A 19,863-nucleotide genomic window follows, 5' to 3' on the forward strand; every position below is an offset into this window, starting at 1 on the left:
TGGGCGTATCATGAAATATATCTAAATCGCAAATTTTATGCCAATTATTAAAAGTTGATATAAATCTAGACATTGCAGTTGCATGCTTACCCAATCTGGTCTTACACGGTGGAACCGAAAAATAGTCTTTTTTATACCGCCGACAGCTATTCATCATAGGCACATTAATTTTGATTTGGTCTAACAACTTCGGACACATTGAGATGCCTTGTACTATTTTTTGGGAGGGTCTTAGTAAAAGACTTAGTAGTTCGGCGTTTGTACTATTTAAACTCTCAAATGAATTAAACATAAAAGCGCTTCTTACAGCTTATCATGGTTTAGTGGAATCAATACTTAGATATGGAATATTTTTTTGGGGCAATTCGACGGATAAGGATATAGCTTTTAAAATGCAAAAACGCTGTATTTGCCAAATGTTTAGACTCCAAAGCACTGATAGTTGTCAGCCGTTTTTTAAAGAACACAAAATTCTTACACTTCCCGTCACTTTACATACTTGAGGTAGCAATATTTGTGAAAACCAATGCTCATTTATTCCCTCGTCTAGCTGATGTTGTATTGAGGAATCATCGAGATATCTATCGATTATGCATGCACCCATCAAAAACTGTTTTACTCGGTAATAGCACAGTATGTATGGCACCGAAAATTATCAACAAAATTCCAAATCAATATAAAAGCTTAAATTTAAATCTATTTAAAAAGCACCTCAAGTCTTTATTAACAGATAAACGTTATTATACTTTAAATTATTTATTTAATGATAGACTCGGATAGAATTTAATGCTAGTATACATTATAATTCTTTTTTTGTTTTGGATTTGTAGTGGATAGCATGCTCCTCTTTATTTGTTTATATTTACATACCTATATTCGGTAAAACATGTAGGTTTTATTCATTTTGATATCAATTTGTATATCTGTACTCATGTTTTTGGCAAATAAATGTTTTCTTTCTTTTTTTCAAATACTTTAAACTACAACTAATTAAAGAAAAAATTAAACTAATTAATAATATCAAACTACTTAAAAACTAAACAAAGAAGGGTAAGAATTACATACATAATTATTCACAAAACTGCTAGTCCCTGCTAGTTCGTTGCCTTGAGGTAGCGTGCCCAGAAGGCTGACAGCATTACCATGTAGAATGGTAATGGTCGACATATATACCAGCCTTTGTCACCTGTCACCTCAATCATTTTAATGGCTTTATACAGTTTGTGGGCCGGAGCCGACAACCCCAATGCTTCAACCACAAACGACTCAAATGTGTAAAACAATTTTATTTTTAGCATTTCAGTCGTTGGTAAACACACTTTCCGTCACCGATCCCACAACCGACAATTTCGGTGGTTACTTAACCACAGCTATCGACACCCGAGCGAGCGAACCACCGCGCCACTCAATTCTTAATACATACCGTTGAAAATAGAATGCACAATATATAATATTCATATTGTAAATCACAAACATGAAGTCCTCACAGAGTGGGCGTGGACAGGTGTCGATTCCCACGCCCAACAGTGGCATACATTAGGCATTATGTCCTATGTAATGGAAGGGATGAATTAAGAAGAATATATCATAAAACCATCGTGATAATATTATTGTTTGTAAGAACTTCAATAAGTAAATTAAAATACTTTTAGTTCTACTGTGGCGACATCTATCACGCCACACTACTTTCATTATTATTGATAAGAAACTTAGTTTTGTAAGTAAGAAACTTGGTTTTGTAACAATGATTGGTAGTCACTTTATCACAAGCTTAACTTGTTCACTATTATATTTTGACAATACAATAAAAACAACTACTTACATGTGTTTGATTTAATAAAAATTGAGCTGAGCATAGGATGGAGCTGAGCATAGGTATTACAGACCATTTTTAATCAGTGGCTGAACCGAAATTAGTAGTTTTAGCCTTAAAAATCATAATCATGTCATGAATGATAATTTTTGTGTGTAAAAATTAATTAACTATTTTTTCAGAATACATTTCGGTATAACTCGTTATAATTAAAATCTACACTCTCTCCAATACTCCCTTCCATGTCCAAAATTAATAAAATAAATAAATTTTGATATCTACTCGTACTCTGTGATGTTATTCATTAATTTTACCAGATCTTAGTGTCGTACACAACATTACAGGTAACTCCAAATTTTCTCCGCACCTGTGTCAACGACCGGCGCGTGCGCAAACAAAATCTTTTGTCAAAAAGTCTGGTCCCTGTGTCTGAATGGACGTGTACGTCAGATGTTTTTCAAGATATCGAAAATATATTGTCTGGTGGAGAAATTATAACAGGTGTTTTTTGATTTTTAATATATTTATGAGAAATAATCAGTCAGATTATATTTCCTTCTGTTCTTATTGTATTCTCTTTCGTATTCCTCATGGCTGAGTGTCGTGGCCATTATCTTTAATGCACATAACGACTTCCTGAGCAATATATATACATCAGCTGACAAATCAACATCTTGAGTGCAGATTTCCTTCCAAATCAAATCATTTATTCAGAAATTAGACCTTCACAGGCACTTTTTTACGTCAAATTCTATATTAAATAGTTATTCCTCACAAGCTACAAACTACTGGCATTTCGTAAGACCACTGCTGAAAAGAAATGCCGAAAGAAACTAATTTTAACACTGTTGGTCCCTATCATGCCAGAAGGCTTACCATTATTGTTTCTTACAATTTCTTTTTCTTATAGTATAACAAAGTACTTACAAAATATACATAAACAAAAAGTATATAACAACATGTTATGATTGTGATCAGAGTTCTGATTAAAAAATATAGATGTAAAACACAATTAATCATACAAAAATGTATGAGAAACGAGATGACCAGTTCCCTCTGGCAGCACCCGTTCACGAGGTTGATGCATGGGTCAGCCATCGCGTAGCTCAACCATAATATAACGACCCGGCCCACGACGCCACCACCAGATTGGTTCCGATTCCGTCAATATTCTGACAAGAGTTGCCATTGTGAAGTGTAGATGGAAATATTTGATGTCAGCGAGGAACTTTTGAATAAGTTGGATCGTTTACAGAATCTCTGTATACGTTTTATTAATGGCCTAAGAAAGTATGATCACGTATCTGCCTATAGAGCCCAATTAAAATGGTTACCAATTCGCCTGCGGAGGAATTCTTTGTGTCCTCTTCAACATCCTCCTTAATCCACATTTTCCATCTTACCTTCGTGATCGCTTCTCTTTTGTTCACTCCTCCGACTCTCCTTGCAGGTCCCATTGTCGTACCACCCTTAAATTTCCCGTCCATACTTCCAATTTCTTTTCCTATTCTTTCTCGGTCCACGCCGTCAGGCTATGGAATTCCCTTCCACCTGATATTCGCGATTCTCAGTCCATTCCCATTTTCAAAAGACGCGTCAAAGATCATCCTAGTTCAGTAGATATATATTGTTTATGTGATATTTATTCTTTATGTATATAAGTATTTATGTATAATATTTTGTATGTATGTGTATTTTATTTTTAAATTAAATTTTCGTTTTCTTTTTCTTTTTTTTTTGTATTTTATGCACACGCCAGTCAGCCGCTATGTATCACATCTCCTCTCACGGGTCTACTGGAAGAGATTTCATTTGAAATAAGTGGTAATTATCTCCCTTGTACTCATTTTTATAATGTAATTTCTATTTTAATTTTTATTTTTTTTTATTTACATAAATTGATAAATAAATAAGCAAATGTTAATGAAGGAGAAGAAGTAGAAAAGCGGACTTACGGCTCAGAAACCGCGGCGATACGAAATGTTACTAATTCAAATTTCATATTTCAATATCAGTGGTATACCACAGATATAAGAACACCACAAATGTACACTACATATGTTCTTAATCTATGAATTATAGGTATTAAAGTTTTATTCAACTGTTAAAACTCTATCCGTGTCTAATGTTACAAGCCTATGTATGTATTCGTGAATGTTCAAATCGTGATGAGGCTTTGGTACAGCTATGGGACGTGTTGCCAGTACAAAAATCTAATGTTTGGCAGAAGAGATACACGCCACCATCGCGGTGTCTAGATAGTGCACCCTTGGTGACGAGGTAATGCGGGCGACTGTACCGACAGCAAAACAATTCCGAAAATGATGACGAAAATAACCTAAAAATTCACAAGTCACCTTGTGACAATCACAATCGTTGGCAGTCAGGCATTAAAATAAGATTGTTGATTTAAGTACAATAAAGTTTGTCATTCATTCTTAAATTTATTATTGGAAAAAAAACATTACGTAATTTCTTAAAAACTACTTAAACATTTAAATTTTCTCTTTGACGTCGTAAATCACATTTTTTTAGTTTTATTATTGTAAATATTTCTGTATAGTTAGATGTGATGTATGGAGGTAGTATAGTAGAAGGTAAGTATATAATAATCCTCACAATTACTAACGTAGAGCTGACGAGAGCCATCACACTTTTTTGCTGACCCTACGCCCGCATAGATCGACATTATTTGAGCAGATCGCTTGCGGCGATCGCTGTTGCCCGCGTCGTCATACAAACATACATACAAACACCTACAATATAACAATTCGTAGAAGATATATATTTTCCCTTACAATACTGGAAAATAGGTAAATTAAAATATTGGAAATCTTGGGGCTCGGCTTCATTGCTCCGTTGCGTAGTCGTAGCGCGTTGTCGCTCCGTTGTTTTCCACAGATTTACACATTGACGTGCCACTATGTCTCTACGTATGTCAAAAAAAAATCTTATTAGGTAATTCTATCTTGCAAAAATTGATCGAAAGTGATTGTCACGCAAAATCTACTATACCCTATTCATCTTGGACTGAGACAAAAGGTAATCAAAAAAGAAACGAGAAATTAACAAATGCCAAACATTTAAGTAAGCGACATGACTTCATAAAACAACAACAACAAAGAATATAACATTAACAGAAAGTAAGAACAAAATTAACAAAGGAATAACGAGAAATAATGTTTTTTTTTTGTTCAACGTTTATTTACCTTTTGCCTCAGTCCAAGATGAATAAGGTATAAGTATATGAGAGATTTCGATGAAATTTCGTACACGAGTAGAGCTCCAAGGCGGAGCAACAGCTGATCAATAATTTAATCCTATGATATTCTTCTTCTTTTAATTCATATTTAAAGTATCCCTTTACAATTCAGTTGTCGTAATCATAACAGAATGAAATGAAATCAATTACCTAAGTATATATATTGATATATATGTAGTCTTATGTATATATGCTTTGCTATTTATATTTCTATTTTATATATGCAGTTATTATTGTATTTCAGTACGTGGTAGTGTTTATGTTGAAGTTACTGTTCTGCGCCGCACAACTCTGTTTCTCCTAATGGCTAGCCGGGAGAGAATGCTTATAGCATTAAGTTCGCCATTTGTTTATAAGTATGTATTTACTTGGAACAGTAACGTTTTATAAATAAATAAATATATGAAAAATAAATAAGCCAAACTTTGTGTCAGTCGAATCTTGTGGAATCTTAAGTTTATTGCTCCCTGGAGACAGCCCTAACCAAGGAGGTCGCACCTGGTGCTGTATACATACTAGACGCGTCCCCTGGCCCCATCCATGTTAGAGTAGGGGGGTAACTTACCCTACATTCTCAATCAGGTCATGCTCATACCAAAAAGCTTGGCTAAAAATTTGCTAAATCTGGTTCGCGTGAGATTTTTTCAAAATTCCAATAGAGTACCAAAGATCTTGAGAGAAGAAGCGGTGTAATGGTTAAGAGGCCCGCTTGTGAATCGAAAGGTCCCAGGTTCGACTCGTGCCTCATGAGTTTGTATATATCAATCTGACTCATATATAGTAGCTTTCATCGACCACCACTTGTTTCCGGTGAAGGATAACATCGTGAGGAAACCTGCACACTTGTTGATTTTTATTAACCTGTGTGTGAAATGGTGAAGGCAATGGCAAACCACTCCATTAATAATGACAAGAAAGTTGTTATGTCTGTTTCGTTCCACGTAATGACCACGACCGGAGGAATACGACTATAAAGAAGACAAAAAATCCGGGACTCCGTTCCAATCAAAATGTTGAATGACAAGAATGACTTAAATTAGCAAGCTTTTATATGAATAACAAAAACTAATGAATACAAATTAAAAACGAATTAAAACTAATATCTTCGACACCAATGCAAAAACTCCGATAAAATCAAACTGTTTACTTCAAATTTCTGCTATTTGTGTACACAAAAGCTAATAAAAATCTATATCTGTCCACTGGTAATACTGGGTGTTTATCAACCAATCTTGACCATTCTATTTGGTACAATGTTAACAAAATATAGTTCGTTAAAAATCAATTTAGTTAAATAAATAAATAAATATATTAGGACAAATCACACAGATTGAACTAGCCCCAAAGTAAGTCCTAGGACTTAGTTCAATCTGTGTGACAAGTCTAGACTTGTGTTATAGGATACTAACTCAACGATACTATGTTTTATAACATATAGATAAATATAGATCCAAGACACGAGCCAATCAGAGATCATTTTCCATCATGACCCGACCGGGGATCGAATCCGGGACCTCTCGGTTCAGAGGCAAGCACTTTACCACTGCGCCACCGAGGTCGTCAAAGGTCGTCAGGTTTAGTTATGCTTTTCTGTGGTTTTCTTTACAGTATATGTATGTATCGTGATGACAATTGACATCTGCGCACTATTGACACAGATGTAAACCGCGATCTGGTATATTGTTTCGGAGAGACACATTTTTAGAGTAAGATTGAACCAACTCTATACCACTCTCGACGTCACCGCTGCCTTTGTCTTTGATGTGAAGTGATATCGGCAACAGAGTAAATATAGTTGCCATTAAGTCAAACAAGATACTTTTTAACATGTGTTAAAACCAAAAAAAAAATGGGGTTTGTGTGTCATGTGTCAAAAGCAAAAAAAATATATTTTTTTAAATATATATTAGGACAAAACACTCAGATTGAGCTAGCCCCAAAGTAAGTTCGAGACTTGTGTTATGGGATATTAACTCAACGATACTATATCTTATAACAAATAGATTCTTCCCAAATAGTTGTAAACCTATCCATGAAGTAGGTTAATCGTTACGGAGGGTAGATACTTTTTGATTTAAAAGAGATATTTTTAAAATTACTTTTAAAAGATTATTTAAAGATTACTTTTAAAAGAGATACTTTTTGACCTCAAGATCTGTGACGTCACTTCTCCCCACTGTCATATTGACGACGGCGCAGTGGTAAAGTTCTTGCCACTGGACCGAGAGGTCCCGGGTTAGATCCCCGGTCGGGTCATGATGGAAAATGATCTTTTTCTGATTGGCCCGGGTCTTGGATGTTTATCTATATATGTATTTGTTATAAAATATAGTATCGTTGAGTTAGGAACTTACTTTGGGGCTAGCTCAATCTGTGTGATTTGTCCTAATATATTTATTTATTTATTATTTGTTATACTCTCTTACGAAACGATTTTTTTTTCTTCCGATCGATTTCAACTACCCTTGCAGCTTACGTACAACATTATTGGCACCGCTAAAATATACCACACCTGCGTCCCACAGATGCTATATTAGAGCGGCCGGAGGCGGCTATGACACGCTTGAAGCCCTCTTATACGGCTTCAGTGGATTTCATTATTATCTATTTGTTATTACTGTTTATGTAGTACTAGCTGCGCCCCGGAACTTCGCTCCCGTGGAAATTTCGGGATAAAAAGTACCCTTGTGATATTCCAGGTTATATTCTACCCGTGTACCAAATTTCATAAAATCGGTCATACATACACAAATACATGAACACATCCTCACAAACTTTCGCATTTATAATATTAGGTAGTAGGATTCTAGTATGGGTATATCCTTTGACACATAACAGTGGTTCCATTTCGGCAAAGATTCCCGGAAAAGAAAAGAAAAGAAGATAAGATTACGTCAAAAATCGCTGTAGTCAAATATTTCTTTTATTTTTAAGTATATGTTAAAAAAAAATTAAGAAACCCGAAGATGTTTATATCCTCTCATCCGCTACAAAAGAGTTGACAGTTTCCAAACAGCTGAACACACATTTTGCAAACATAGCTTAGAACACACTCGATTATATTTTCTTTTAAATAAAAAAAACGTGTTGCATTCCGGGAGTGCCGGCGGAAGTGAAAATTTGAATATTAACGTTGTGCATTTTTGACGTCTTACGAATTTTCGATTTGGTCACGTGTCCTGACGCGAGTTTAACATTTTTCACCCATCACAAAAAGTGCACAACGATGCTAAAAAAACTCAAATCAAAATCGGTTCAGCCGTTTGTCTACTACAATGCCTCGAACAGATATACAGATACACAGACACGTTAAACTTATAACTTCTTAACTTACTTATATCGTACAGTTAGTATCCCATAACACAAGTCTCGAACTTACTATGGGGCTAGCTCAATCTGTGTGATTGTCAATATTATTTATTTATCATTTATTTAGAAGAGAAAAATATTATTTATTTAGAGAGAAATATTATTTATTTAGAGAGAAATATTATTTATTAAGAGAGAAATATTATTTATTTAGAAACTTTTGAGGTTATTTTGCGGATAAACCGCAAAATAACCTCAAAAGTTTCTAACCTAACAGCTCAACTTTTATAACTTCACAATTACACAAGCAAATTGGACCGTACTGCCCGTATACTGCATCCCGCATCTAGAGAAATATCTTAACTTAGCACCCGACATCAGGAGACTACTGTTACCCGCATGCTACTGTTTGCGATGGGGGCTATTTAGATAACATGATTGAACATTGTTACATTGTATGTCAAGTTTCTGCGCTTGTGTCACAATTTAAAAATAAAATAAATAAATGTGTCAAAATCAAAATTTCTGAACAAAAAATTTGCTTTTTTCTTTTTTATTAGACGACCTCGGTGGCGCAGTGGTAAAGTTCTTGCCACTGAACCGAGAGGTCCCGGGTTCGATCCCCGGTCGGGTCATGATGGAAAACGATCTTTTTCTGATTGGCCCAGGTCTTGGATGTTTATCTATATATGTATTTGTTATAAAATATAGTATCGTTGAGTTAGTATCCCATAACACAAGTCTCGAACTTACTTTGGGGCCAGCTCAATCTGTGTGATTTGTCCTCATTTATTTATTTATTTGTCAAAAAATAGTTTCAGCCATTCTACATTCAAACACCGTACCTTTTTTATGTCTTCTTCAAAAATTTGAAAAAGGAGTGTTCTTTTATGTTCGTGTGTGTGTGTGTGTGTTTGAAATAGCACTTTGCCGATCTCAACTCTAGTTAATCCAAATGTTTTCTCAATTCCCGCGGAAATGATACTCGTACCAAAGATTTTTTTCTTTCTCCAAACGTGTAAAATTATTTATTGATCTTCCCCTATTGTATTCATACAATTACGAGATATATCGATAACCTAATGTTCCTTCATAAAGGATACATTTTATCAAAATTGGTTATGAAATTTGTTCGTATACAGCCTTGACATAGGTATATTGAAAAGAAAAAACGCAATATATCGGCCGAGTGGCAGGCTGAAGGGTTTAATGCCGCCATATCGACGGAACAGCTGATGCCAACGCGTGCAGGTGCCGCTTATGAAAACTAATATTGTTTTATTTATACCAACGATAAAGCTAAAAAATCCAATTTCTTTTGCCTCTATTGAACGTAATGGCCGCTTGTGTGTGGTCTTTCGGAAATTCTAATTTTGAAAAATTTATACCAATTGTGAAATTACATAGTTTTAATCGCTGACATTATATTATTTCAGCCAGTATTGTTAGTTAAATTGTATTTAGATAGTAAAGAGTTATTATACATTTTCAATAAAAATAAATGAAATGTTAATGTTTTAAAATTTACTTGTTTTAAACTATTTTGCTTCATACTACAGAATTTTTTGTAGGTACCTGCGATTTTGATCGATTACAAGTTTTAACTTAAAATTTACGTAAGTAATATAATAAATATAATTATTTTTTAAAGAAAATAAATAAGTAGTTAGCTAAGTTTTTAACTTGAATAATAAATCATTCATTTAAATAATGTTTAACTTTATATTTAAACTTGATTAGCTCGCATAAAACATAAAGTAATTCTATAATAATATGCTATGATTTATCGCTTCGTAATATTTTAGAACCTGATGCTTACCTTCAACGTTTTTGACAGCTGACGGCTAACAGCTCCCCAGTTTTATTACAGTCTTTCACAATCCACTAAAACACAAACCAGTCCAACATAAAACGGAACGCAGTTATAAAAAATAAATAGTTAAATTAAAAAATAACAAATTATTAATCTATGATTTGAATATTCTTATTTCGAGCGCGATATCAGCGTATCGCAAAGCGCGGGAAACGGTGGCGTGCGTTCGGATACACGCTCCGATCCTAACTGAGGGCGGGAAGCCGGGCGCCCGGCTCTTAGGAAAATGGTTTTTCATAAAAATGCTGGGCGGTCACTGGCAGGCGTGCAGTTTCGCATTCTGTTTATATATTTTTTATTTTTATGCAGAACAGATGAATGTTTGATGCTAAGTAGTGTTTTGTTTTATGTTTTCTCGGTATATTTTTATCCGAATAGTTTACTGCTGATAACAGTTGTATTACCGTAAAATGTAATCGTTAGAATATTTCATTCATATATTTTTATATCGTTAATTTACTAATTAATATATACAAATAAGTTTATACTGTGAGTTAATATGAGTTTTTTTTATACAAAAGCCGCTCTGGCCACGTCGTCCGACTTCCTTTATCCTTCCGATCGGACGACAGAATATCCAATTTAGTTCTTTATTTTCTTTCTTAAATTCATACCCAAATCCAGCATCTCTGGATTTAAAGATATGTAATACTTTTCTCCAATTATCATTCTTATTAAATAAGTATCGATGCGCACACCACACGCAGTACATTAAAAAAATATTGACATTATAACTAGTAGGTACTGGAAACTAGCCAGTAATAATAAAGCTTTCACTAATTTGTATCCTTAACGATGATTATAATAACTTACAAGGATATTTGATCAGACGAAAAAAAAAATGAAAAATCCTTTTCTTTGTCAAAATATATCAGCAGCGTCGCGCGCGTCCAATAACAATTCAACGCTATTGTAAATATATTTTCGAATTAAAAATTGGATTACGTATTTCATATATTTTTTAGCTTGTGGCACCATCAGTTATAGCTTTGTCTATGGTGCAGCTGATCACACGTCTCCGCTTATACAAGTGTGCAACGAGGCACACGTGCTATACACAATAACGTATACCTAGAAGTATATACCTAATACAGCGGTATAAAGTCATAGGAACAGATGGCTTTGTGATATAATAATTTGAAATACCTATATTATACAACGATATTATTGATAAATATTAGGACTAGACCTACCTTATATAGCAACCAGCGTTTTTAGCATTTGGTCTGTATGTTCTGTGAAAGGGTTAATCTATGTACAGATTTTTTATTTAATTATTATTTTCTTCTTTTTTTTAATATAAGGTACACATAAAATTGATTTACCTAATATTATTTGTTTTTTGAGAGAAAAGTTTTAAGCTTAACCTTTGCGAATGTGCTTGAGATTTGATGAGATCTTTTGTATTATAAGACAAGATAAATCCCAAAGGATAATGGTTAAGAATATAAAAATATTGTTGTAGGCGTATATATGGGCATTAAGCACTAGATATATAAAAACCCTAGGTTCCCATTTATAAACGTACAATTATAGTCATCAAAACGTTTATTAATCGAGGCATACCTGTCCCTATCATTTAATTTTAACCATAGACAATTTTCATTTGATCGATGGCGCTAAAACCGCCCACTTTGGCGGGAAAACAGTATTTAATGCATGAATTCTTTATGTCCCTTACTGAGAAGGCGGTAAATAATCATAAATATAATAAAACCTAATTAAAATAGTAGGGTGTAGTTCTTTTTACTTTCGTTACTTACTTAAAATATAATTGTTTTTCGCAGGAATTACAACATAAATACGTCAATACAAAGCATTGGCTTTAGTAGGTATATTTGTAAATTAAATGTTAATTTAATTATCTCAAACAAACTTTAATAAAATCACCATACGCACAAAACATTTACGCTCTCTATGTACACGTTAAAGTTTAAAACAACGCATACGCACACTAAATATTTGGCCATTCTGCAATCAAAACATAATTCTAACCTATAATAATGCAATATAGAATCGCGCGGTCGGCGGGAAAAAATGCAAATGGCGCTCGTGACGTCACGTCCTCTAGCAGATGGCGGGAACGTGTGCTCCCTTGATGCTGTTTTAATTGCGCGCTGGTGGTAACGCGTTCGGATATTCACACACGTAATTTATGTTTAATTTGAAAAGGCTTTTCCTTTTTTTTGTTTAGGTACTGAAAGAATTTAAAAAAAATCCGGTCGATATCATTATGGAAGCCTGAAGGAATTATTTAAATACCTAAACTTCTTCTTCCCTTTCTCATCTCTTCTCTCATGATTTTGTACGCCTCTGAGTTGAAAATAGAGTGTGTCTCGTAGTGGACACAATGGAATTTGAATTGAAATTCAAACTTGAAATTAACTTGGTTTTAATGAATTTTTGGTTCTGAGCCCAGTACAATACGTGGCTTCACTTGCGAATGTAGAAATGACAAGTATATAACAAAAAATATGCAGGTAGTTAAATTATTATAAATGTCTTAAGTTTCTTGCTATTTAAATCCATGTGGCGTTGTCCTGAAAAGAATGCTTTAATAAATGCTTTAAAATGTAACACCTGAACGTAACCTATTTTCACATATGAATAAGTATATTGTTATTGGTTTGACTGATATATTCTCCCATATATGACAAACTCCAGATAAGAAACCAACTCAGCCAGGTAAATATAAAAAAAATGTCTCAAGTTGTCTAACACTGGTGTCAAATTTGAGTTTAAGCCGACCAAAAGCGCAACGCAACCAAATTTAATTAAAAGTATTCAAGTCCTATTATTCTCAGGCATATAATTCAAACACTTGTATAATAACAACTTTAATGTATACTCGATTTATCAAAGCGTCTATTAACAATAACACTGAGCACTCTCTGCGCAGTTAATTTCATATTTAATTACAACGCTTTCAAAGCATAAAATTGGAAATCTCAATATAAATGGGTGAAATTCTGCCGCCGATGCTAATTCCTTGATGGCTGTTTGATTTTCAATTCTGTCACGGTTGTCTTGTAATTGATTCGTTCAGTTGTTTTGTCGTGTTCAATAATATTACAATGAGGTAATTAAATAAATATAACAACACTACATCATCACAGCTCTCGACACCGACGGGCGTTTCATCCTCACATTTTGGAGCCAAAAGTGTCGCGTACATTGCGCTTTATGTGTGCACACTTTAGTCTATCTTGGCTTTTATTTTCCACAAGCTGAACCCAGCAATGTACGTCGAATACACAAAATTTGGTGAACTGTTTGCCGATAGTAAACCGGCATGAGTTTGTGGCCCATGCCATGGTCTTCCTTAGAAACTATAACATGGAGTTCTTCAAAAAGAGTGTAAAAGTTGTAGGGTTGGATAAGGCGCTTGTAACAGTCCTGTTGACAGGCGTCCATTCAATCCATCACTACACATAGTGTAAAACAAATTCGCTTCCCGCTGTCCATATGTCTCTATGTATCTTTAAAACTACGCAACGGATTTTGATGCGGATTTTTTAAACCGATAGTGATTCAAGAGGGAAGTTTAATGTATATTATAGTTTTACCCGAACCAAACCGGGACGCTGTCTATAATCTTAACAAAATGATAATACTAAATTACTTTCGAAAGTTTTACGTTTTGTACACCACGCCAGATATCCTTTTCTTTTAAGATTTTTTGTTTGTATATAATACGTTTATTGTACAAAAAGATATCACAACAAGAAGGTAAATATATAATGGAGGACTATCATGAAGGGATCGCTTTCAGTCAAACAGCGATGTCAAACTTTTGTCTTTCATTTTAGGTCCAAAATCATCCGGCTCCTTTTTTATATAACGCCAGCGTTATGCCAATACGCCGTGAACACAGAAATGAGGGCCGACGTAACTTTCGGGGAAAACAACGACCGCTTCGATATATCCAACATAATACAAGAGCAGAGAAGATTCGAAGAATACCTCGCGAAGAATTTGAGAGACACGTATTATATTGATATTTTGCTATATAACTTTAATTTAGTTATACCTATCTCGTCTGTCGTTCTATGACTTTCTTTCTCATCTTAGTGTGTGCCTTTTTAAAGTTAAAACTTCTTTAGCGGCGTTGTGCACTTTTTGTGATGGGTAAAAAATGTTAAACTCACAGGACAGGTGACCTGATGGAAAATTCGTAAGACGTCAAAAATGCACAACGTTGATATTCAAGTTTTCACTTCAGCCGGCACTGCCGGAGTGCAACACGTTTTTGTTAGTGTGTTATTGTTATCACTGGTGTCAGATTTTATTCAAATCGCCTAAAGACATCGTAAACATCCAAGAACGTCAATCTGAAAAAGATATTTTTTCATCCTGAACTAACTTGGGAACCCGAAACCTCCAGTGTAACAATCCATGATGACCATAGGTTATAAAGGTCATCAAACGTGTTAAATGCAACAAGATCTTGTATTCATGACCAATCGATGATTTTTCCAACGACACGGCACTCTGACATAAAAAAAACTGACATATAAAAGGTTAAACTTAATTCTAGGTATAAAGAAGACAAACAAAATGGGGAGATATCCTCTGAAGAGTCTCGTCGGAGCTTCAAATATCCGGACAATATGTTGGCTCGCCGATGGGACGGCGGCTTCGCTTTCCACGACAACATGGACGGCGACTTAGGTCGGCGTCTTATGATTCAAATTCAAAATTTTGATCAACTTAGTATACATCATGTCAATAATATGTAAATTTACTTTAAACTAAGTCTACTGCCGACTTCCAAAGCGCAGGTGAAGAAGCGACGCAACCTGTAAACCTGGCGCCTTTTCTTCAAAGACGTCAATTAACAAATGTGGGTCGTCATGTACTCTTCTTACTCTTATTACTCGTCAATTTCATTAAAAATTATCGATTCGCCACTTTCTCTATTTGGTGGTATCTTTGCGCCAATGCTTTTTCACAATGTCTCCCCAAATTTTGGGGCCCAAAAAGTCCGGCGTAAACTCAACTAATACAAAGGCTGACCTTTACCTACATCAATCGGCTAAACCGCGGTACAGATTTTGATGAAATTCGAATAAATCGATGTCGAAGCATAGCATCACTCACATCCAGAATTTAGCATTTATTACTAATGTTTATGATACATTATGATTTTCTTCAGGAGGATCTTTAGACGACTACGAAAAAGGACTCGATATTTTCAAGAAAAAAAACGGGAGACGGAGCCTGAATCTATTTAGATATTTGGGCAAACCATTGAATAAACCATTCCATCACGGCCATAGACGTAATCACAGTAAAGAGGGGCTGGAAGACCTGACCAGCAACCCCAAGCCATTGAACGTATAACACAGACTTTTCTTGTAATAAAACTTATACATTAACATTGCTGTGTTTTCTCCGTCTACTACGACATGCGACTACCTGACACAGGGACGAAGTGCGGCCTTGATTTTCACTTCTCAGTATCGAATCGATTCGAAGTGAGACGCAGCGAACTGCGGTGTGGTTGTCCTCGCGTCACAATGGCGCACTGTGATTAGCTGCTCACTGCGGGTCGACTCAATGGTTAGAAATGAAATGCAAACCACACTTAGCTCTCAGATTGATTAATAACAAGTACTTATCTATCATTCCCTAACCAGCCTGCCGTGCCATCTAGTCTATGGCTAACCTGATGACATGTCTTAAATAAAGCATCCTCAGAACAAAACATCGCGCTACAAAATAACCTAAAAAGTTTGGCCGGAACGAAGCCAATTAAATAAATACTGCTATTGTGTTGACAGTATTTACCCACGCTCCCGTTGGATTTACGGGATAAAAAGTACCCTATGTGTTATTTCAAGTTGTGTTCCACCGGTATGTCAAATTTCATAACAATCCGTCCAGTAGATTTTGCGTAGAGTAACAAACTTACATACAACACATACATCCTCACATACTTTCCCATTTGTAGGACCTATTGCACAAAAGTTTGAAAAAAATATAATAAAATGGCCGACTTCACACCATAAGGCATTCTCTACTGTCAGCCATAAGACCAAAGAGAGATAGCATATTGGTGCATTCGTCATCATATCGAGCGTGTTATTGCTAATACTGGTGTCAGATTTTATTAAAGTCGCCTAAAGGCATCTGACATGACTTTTTACGACTACTTACCGCGATCTAGTGGCAGGTAGCATACACACTAGTGAACTAAACTGTCAACCAGTGTGCAGGCTTCCTCACGATGTTTTCCTTCACCGGAAGCAAGTGGCGGTCTATGAAAACTATACATGAGTCAGATTGATATACAAACTCATATGCGAGTAGGATACGAACCTGATACCTTTCGATCCAAAGGCCATTACACCACCACCGCTTCATGTTATATGGTTCATGTTTCGGTGCATCTAATAAATAGAAAACTCACGAAGTATGAAACTTCGAACGCACTTAGGGAAATCTTGCCCCACATCGGTTCGTTCTCTATCTCTCTCTCATCGGTTCGTTTTACCTGAGGAAGCAGTCGCTGAGCGTCGCAGACCAGGATCTGATCGGAATATGCAATTATACAGGGTTACTGGTATCTAATATCATAGAGACCGACATCGTTCCACGACTTTTGTCTAAAAGTAAAAAATACAGAAATTTTCCTTTTTTTTAGTTTTAATGTCGTTTCTATAAAACGTTAACTCTATATTCGATTCCGCTACATAACACGAGTTAAGATGTGTAGAATCGCAAATTAGATTGTAATTTTTTATATGAATAAAAAAAACTACGAATTACGAAAAGTAGTAGAATAAAAGTTGTTTGTTTTAATAATAACAATAATAATTCACGCGGGCGAAGCCGCGGGCAAAAGCTGTTTAGTAAATAATTGCACAATCGTCAATACAGTTTCACTAAATGCAGTCAAATACAGCAGCCGCTAATATCATCAGTTATGTAACCTTTCAAAAGCCTTTGATTGCGATGACAAGGGCATATTGAAATAATAAGCTTATATTTCATGACGTCACTGGATCGGCTTTTGGTGTCCTATTATCGTAATTAGACAACAGAACACAAAAAGTAGAATTTAATAGAGCAGCATCTAACAGCGCCCCTGGGCACAGGGCGTGCCTCAGGGCTCCATTATTGGTCCTTTTCTATTTCTAGTTATATAAATGACCTTCCCTATCTTGCCAACAATTGTGTCGAGTTACATATTTTCATTAAGTCGATAATTTAAAAAATATGCTTGCAAAGGATACAATGTGTTTATTAATGTGTACTAATGGTAGATAGTAAAATATTTCGTTTAATGCAATGTTCATTTTATCATATCATTTAATTAAAATTTACTTCGAAAATTAATATATTTGGAAATTATAGGGATATTTCAATAAAATGAGAAATCAAGATTATATTTTTTATATAACTGAACAAACGGAATATTTATAATCAATTTGCAACATCGATAGATATTCATTTCACAGATACAAGATGAAATGAGATTTTGAAAAAATTATGCCTTCATTGTGTAACTAAAATTAATTATTTTTTTAATTATTTCGTACAAATTTTCTTAAAATTTCTTTTTTTTTTTTCTAATTAAGTACCATAATTGCTTTAATCAAGTATCCGTCACCTGACCAAATTCTCAATCACACGGTTAATCGAATGAACATACCGTACCACGCCTATATAATAAGATTATTAAACGACACACAAATTAATATCTGAAGGTTTCCTTTGAAAAATGCACTGGAATATATTCATCTTTGGAGTTTTTGTCGCTGTACATGGTAACCCGAGATATTCAAAACACAGTCAACAAGAATGGGACTATCCAAGACCAGACAATCTGGAGCCACATCGCGAGCCTCACCGCGATTATTTAGAAGAGGAAGAATCTAGTTGGCGAAATAAGCCATCTCCTTTGGAAACCGAAATTGATAACGCTTTAGATGATTACGATAACAAACGACTAACTGAACTGGTTAATTCAGTTGGTAAAGATCTAGGCCGGTGCAGCGAGCAGGCGTCTTGTCATGAAATAGTTAGTAGTGATAATGAAAATACATGTGATGACAATAAAGAAAATGACGGAGGCAATTGTGACGATGTTAAAGAAGAAGAACGCGATCCGTGCAGCGACACCTGCAGACAGGGCTTGAGGTGTGGATGTGGAGGCCGTGGCAGCCCAGACTTGAGGTGTGGATGTGGAGGCCGTGGGAGTCCAGACTTAAGGTGTGGATGTGGAGGACGTGGGAGTCCAGACTTAAGATGTGGGTGTGGAGGCCGTGGGAGTCCAGACTTAAGGTGTGGATGTGGAGGCCGTGGCAGTCCAGACTTAAGATGTGGATGTGGAGGCCGTGGGAGTCCGGCTTTGAGGTGTGGGTGTGGAAGCCGAGGAAGTAGAGGCTGCGGGAAAAGGGGAAATAAGAAAAAACAAGGCTGCGGCTGCAGAAGTGGCGACAATCCGGAGGATTTGGAAGACTTCTTGAGGTATGGAAAGAAATACCGTAGCCGTCACCGCAACATACACAGCCACGAAGACAGCAATGAAGGTAGTTATGAAGACCTAACTAGAAATTCTTTTAGATTGTACGACACCGTAATAACAGAACCAAATGACGTTGCTGTAGTGTTAAGAGCTTTATTTGAAAGATGCAAGTCGGCCAAATGTATCATAAATGAACTAGGAGCTGATGATTTGGAAATAGATATATCTGATCGTAATTCATATGGCGACGATGGCAAAGTTTTGGTACGGATGCAAAATCTTCTTAGTTATCTATCTATCGTCAGGGATTCAGAATCCAGGACTTCTAAAGATGCAAAGGATTATAAAAAACCTAAATCGCTTTTCCCTAAAACAGTATATCAAGCAAAGAGGTTGAAACAGAAGGCTGAAAATGACAAAGAGAAGAACTAAGGACTACTTATGGAACTTAGCTTTTCATGAATGTACGAATTGTATTCAATGATAGTATTATTTATTTTTCACCAGCCCGTCCCGGCTTCGCTCGGGTAAAACCATAAAATTATTGAAGACTTCACATTAAAAACCTCTAAAACTATCAATGTTTCTCTGCGATATTATTCATGTTTTATAATAAACATTTTCCTTGAATCATTTCTATCTATTAAAAATACCGCATCAAAGATCCGAAAGTTAATGTGATGCTATGAACATATACATTGGGCCAACGAAGGTTAACATATAAATTATAACAAAATTATTACAATTTACAAATAACAACACCATCTATTTGCTGAAAAACAACTACTTAGTTGATGGTTATTTACTACTAGATGTCACTAGAGAAGCTACTTCCGTAGTAGTCATTTTTTTGATATTATTAAATCAGAAATGTGTGGCTGGTTGTTAGTTAAACTATTCCCTAATAGATGGCACTACCTGTTGACTTAAAAATTGAAATATTTTCAAATTTTCCCAAAAATTAAAAAATGATGGTGCACATGCATTTTAATTAATTGTTAAATATATGTATTGTATGTACTTAATATTATTATTTCAACTGTTAAAAGATAAATACCGATATTTTAGAAATGAAACAAGATCAAAACGCCCACTTGACATAATGATTACCTATTGTTGACATTGACATTTAT

At 35.1% G+C, this 19,863-nt stretch overlaps 2 protein-coding genes across 3 annotated transcripts in view; one reads left to right on the forward strand and one right to left on the reverse strand.

The window, feature by feature from the left end:
- Positions 1 to 10,481, reverse strand: part of nvy (nervy) — a 57,095-nt gene extending 46,614 nt beyond the window's left edge. The window contains exon 1 of the mRNA XM_053762661.2: positions 10,204 to 10,481. The gene's annotated coding sequence lies outside the window, so the exon portion shown is untranslated. The remainder of the gene's footprint in view (positions 1 to 10,203) is intronic.
- Positions 10,482 to 13,207: 2,726 nt separating this feature from the next.
- LOC128679961 (uncharacterized) lies at positions 13,208 to 15,637 on the forward strand. Of its 2 annotated transcripts, none has more exons than XM_053762519.1 (4): positions 13,208 to 13,336; positions 14,067 to 14,243; positions 14,795 to 14,928; positions 15,413 to 15,637. In XM_053762519.1, exons 1-4 carry the CDS (start codon positions 13,332 to 13,334, stop codon positions 15,598 to 15,600), a joined length of 504 nt encoding a protein of 167 aa, XP_053618494.1. In that variant the 5' UTR covers positions 13,208 to 13,331; the 3' UTR covers positions 15,601 to 15,637. The 2 variants fall into 2 exon arrangements, with proteins under 2 accessions (XP_053618494.1, XP_053618495.1); XM_053762520.1 differs by lacking the exon at positions 13,208 to 13,336 and adding an exon at positions 13,355 to 13,498.
- The last annotated feature ends 4,226 nt before the right edge of the window (positions 15,638 to 19,863 follow it).

Source organism: Plodia interpunctella, chromosome 22, assembly GCF_027563975.2.
Source record: "Plodia interpunctella isolate USDA-ARS_2022_Savannah chromosome 22, ilPloInte3.2, whole genome shotgun sequence".
In the NCBI taxonomy this organism is placed as follows: domain Eukaryota; kingdom Metazoa; phylum Arthropoda; class Insecta; order Lepidoptera; family Pyralidae; genus Plodia; species Plodia interpunctella.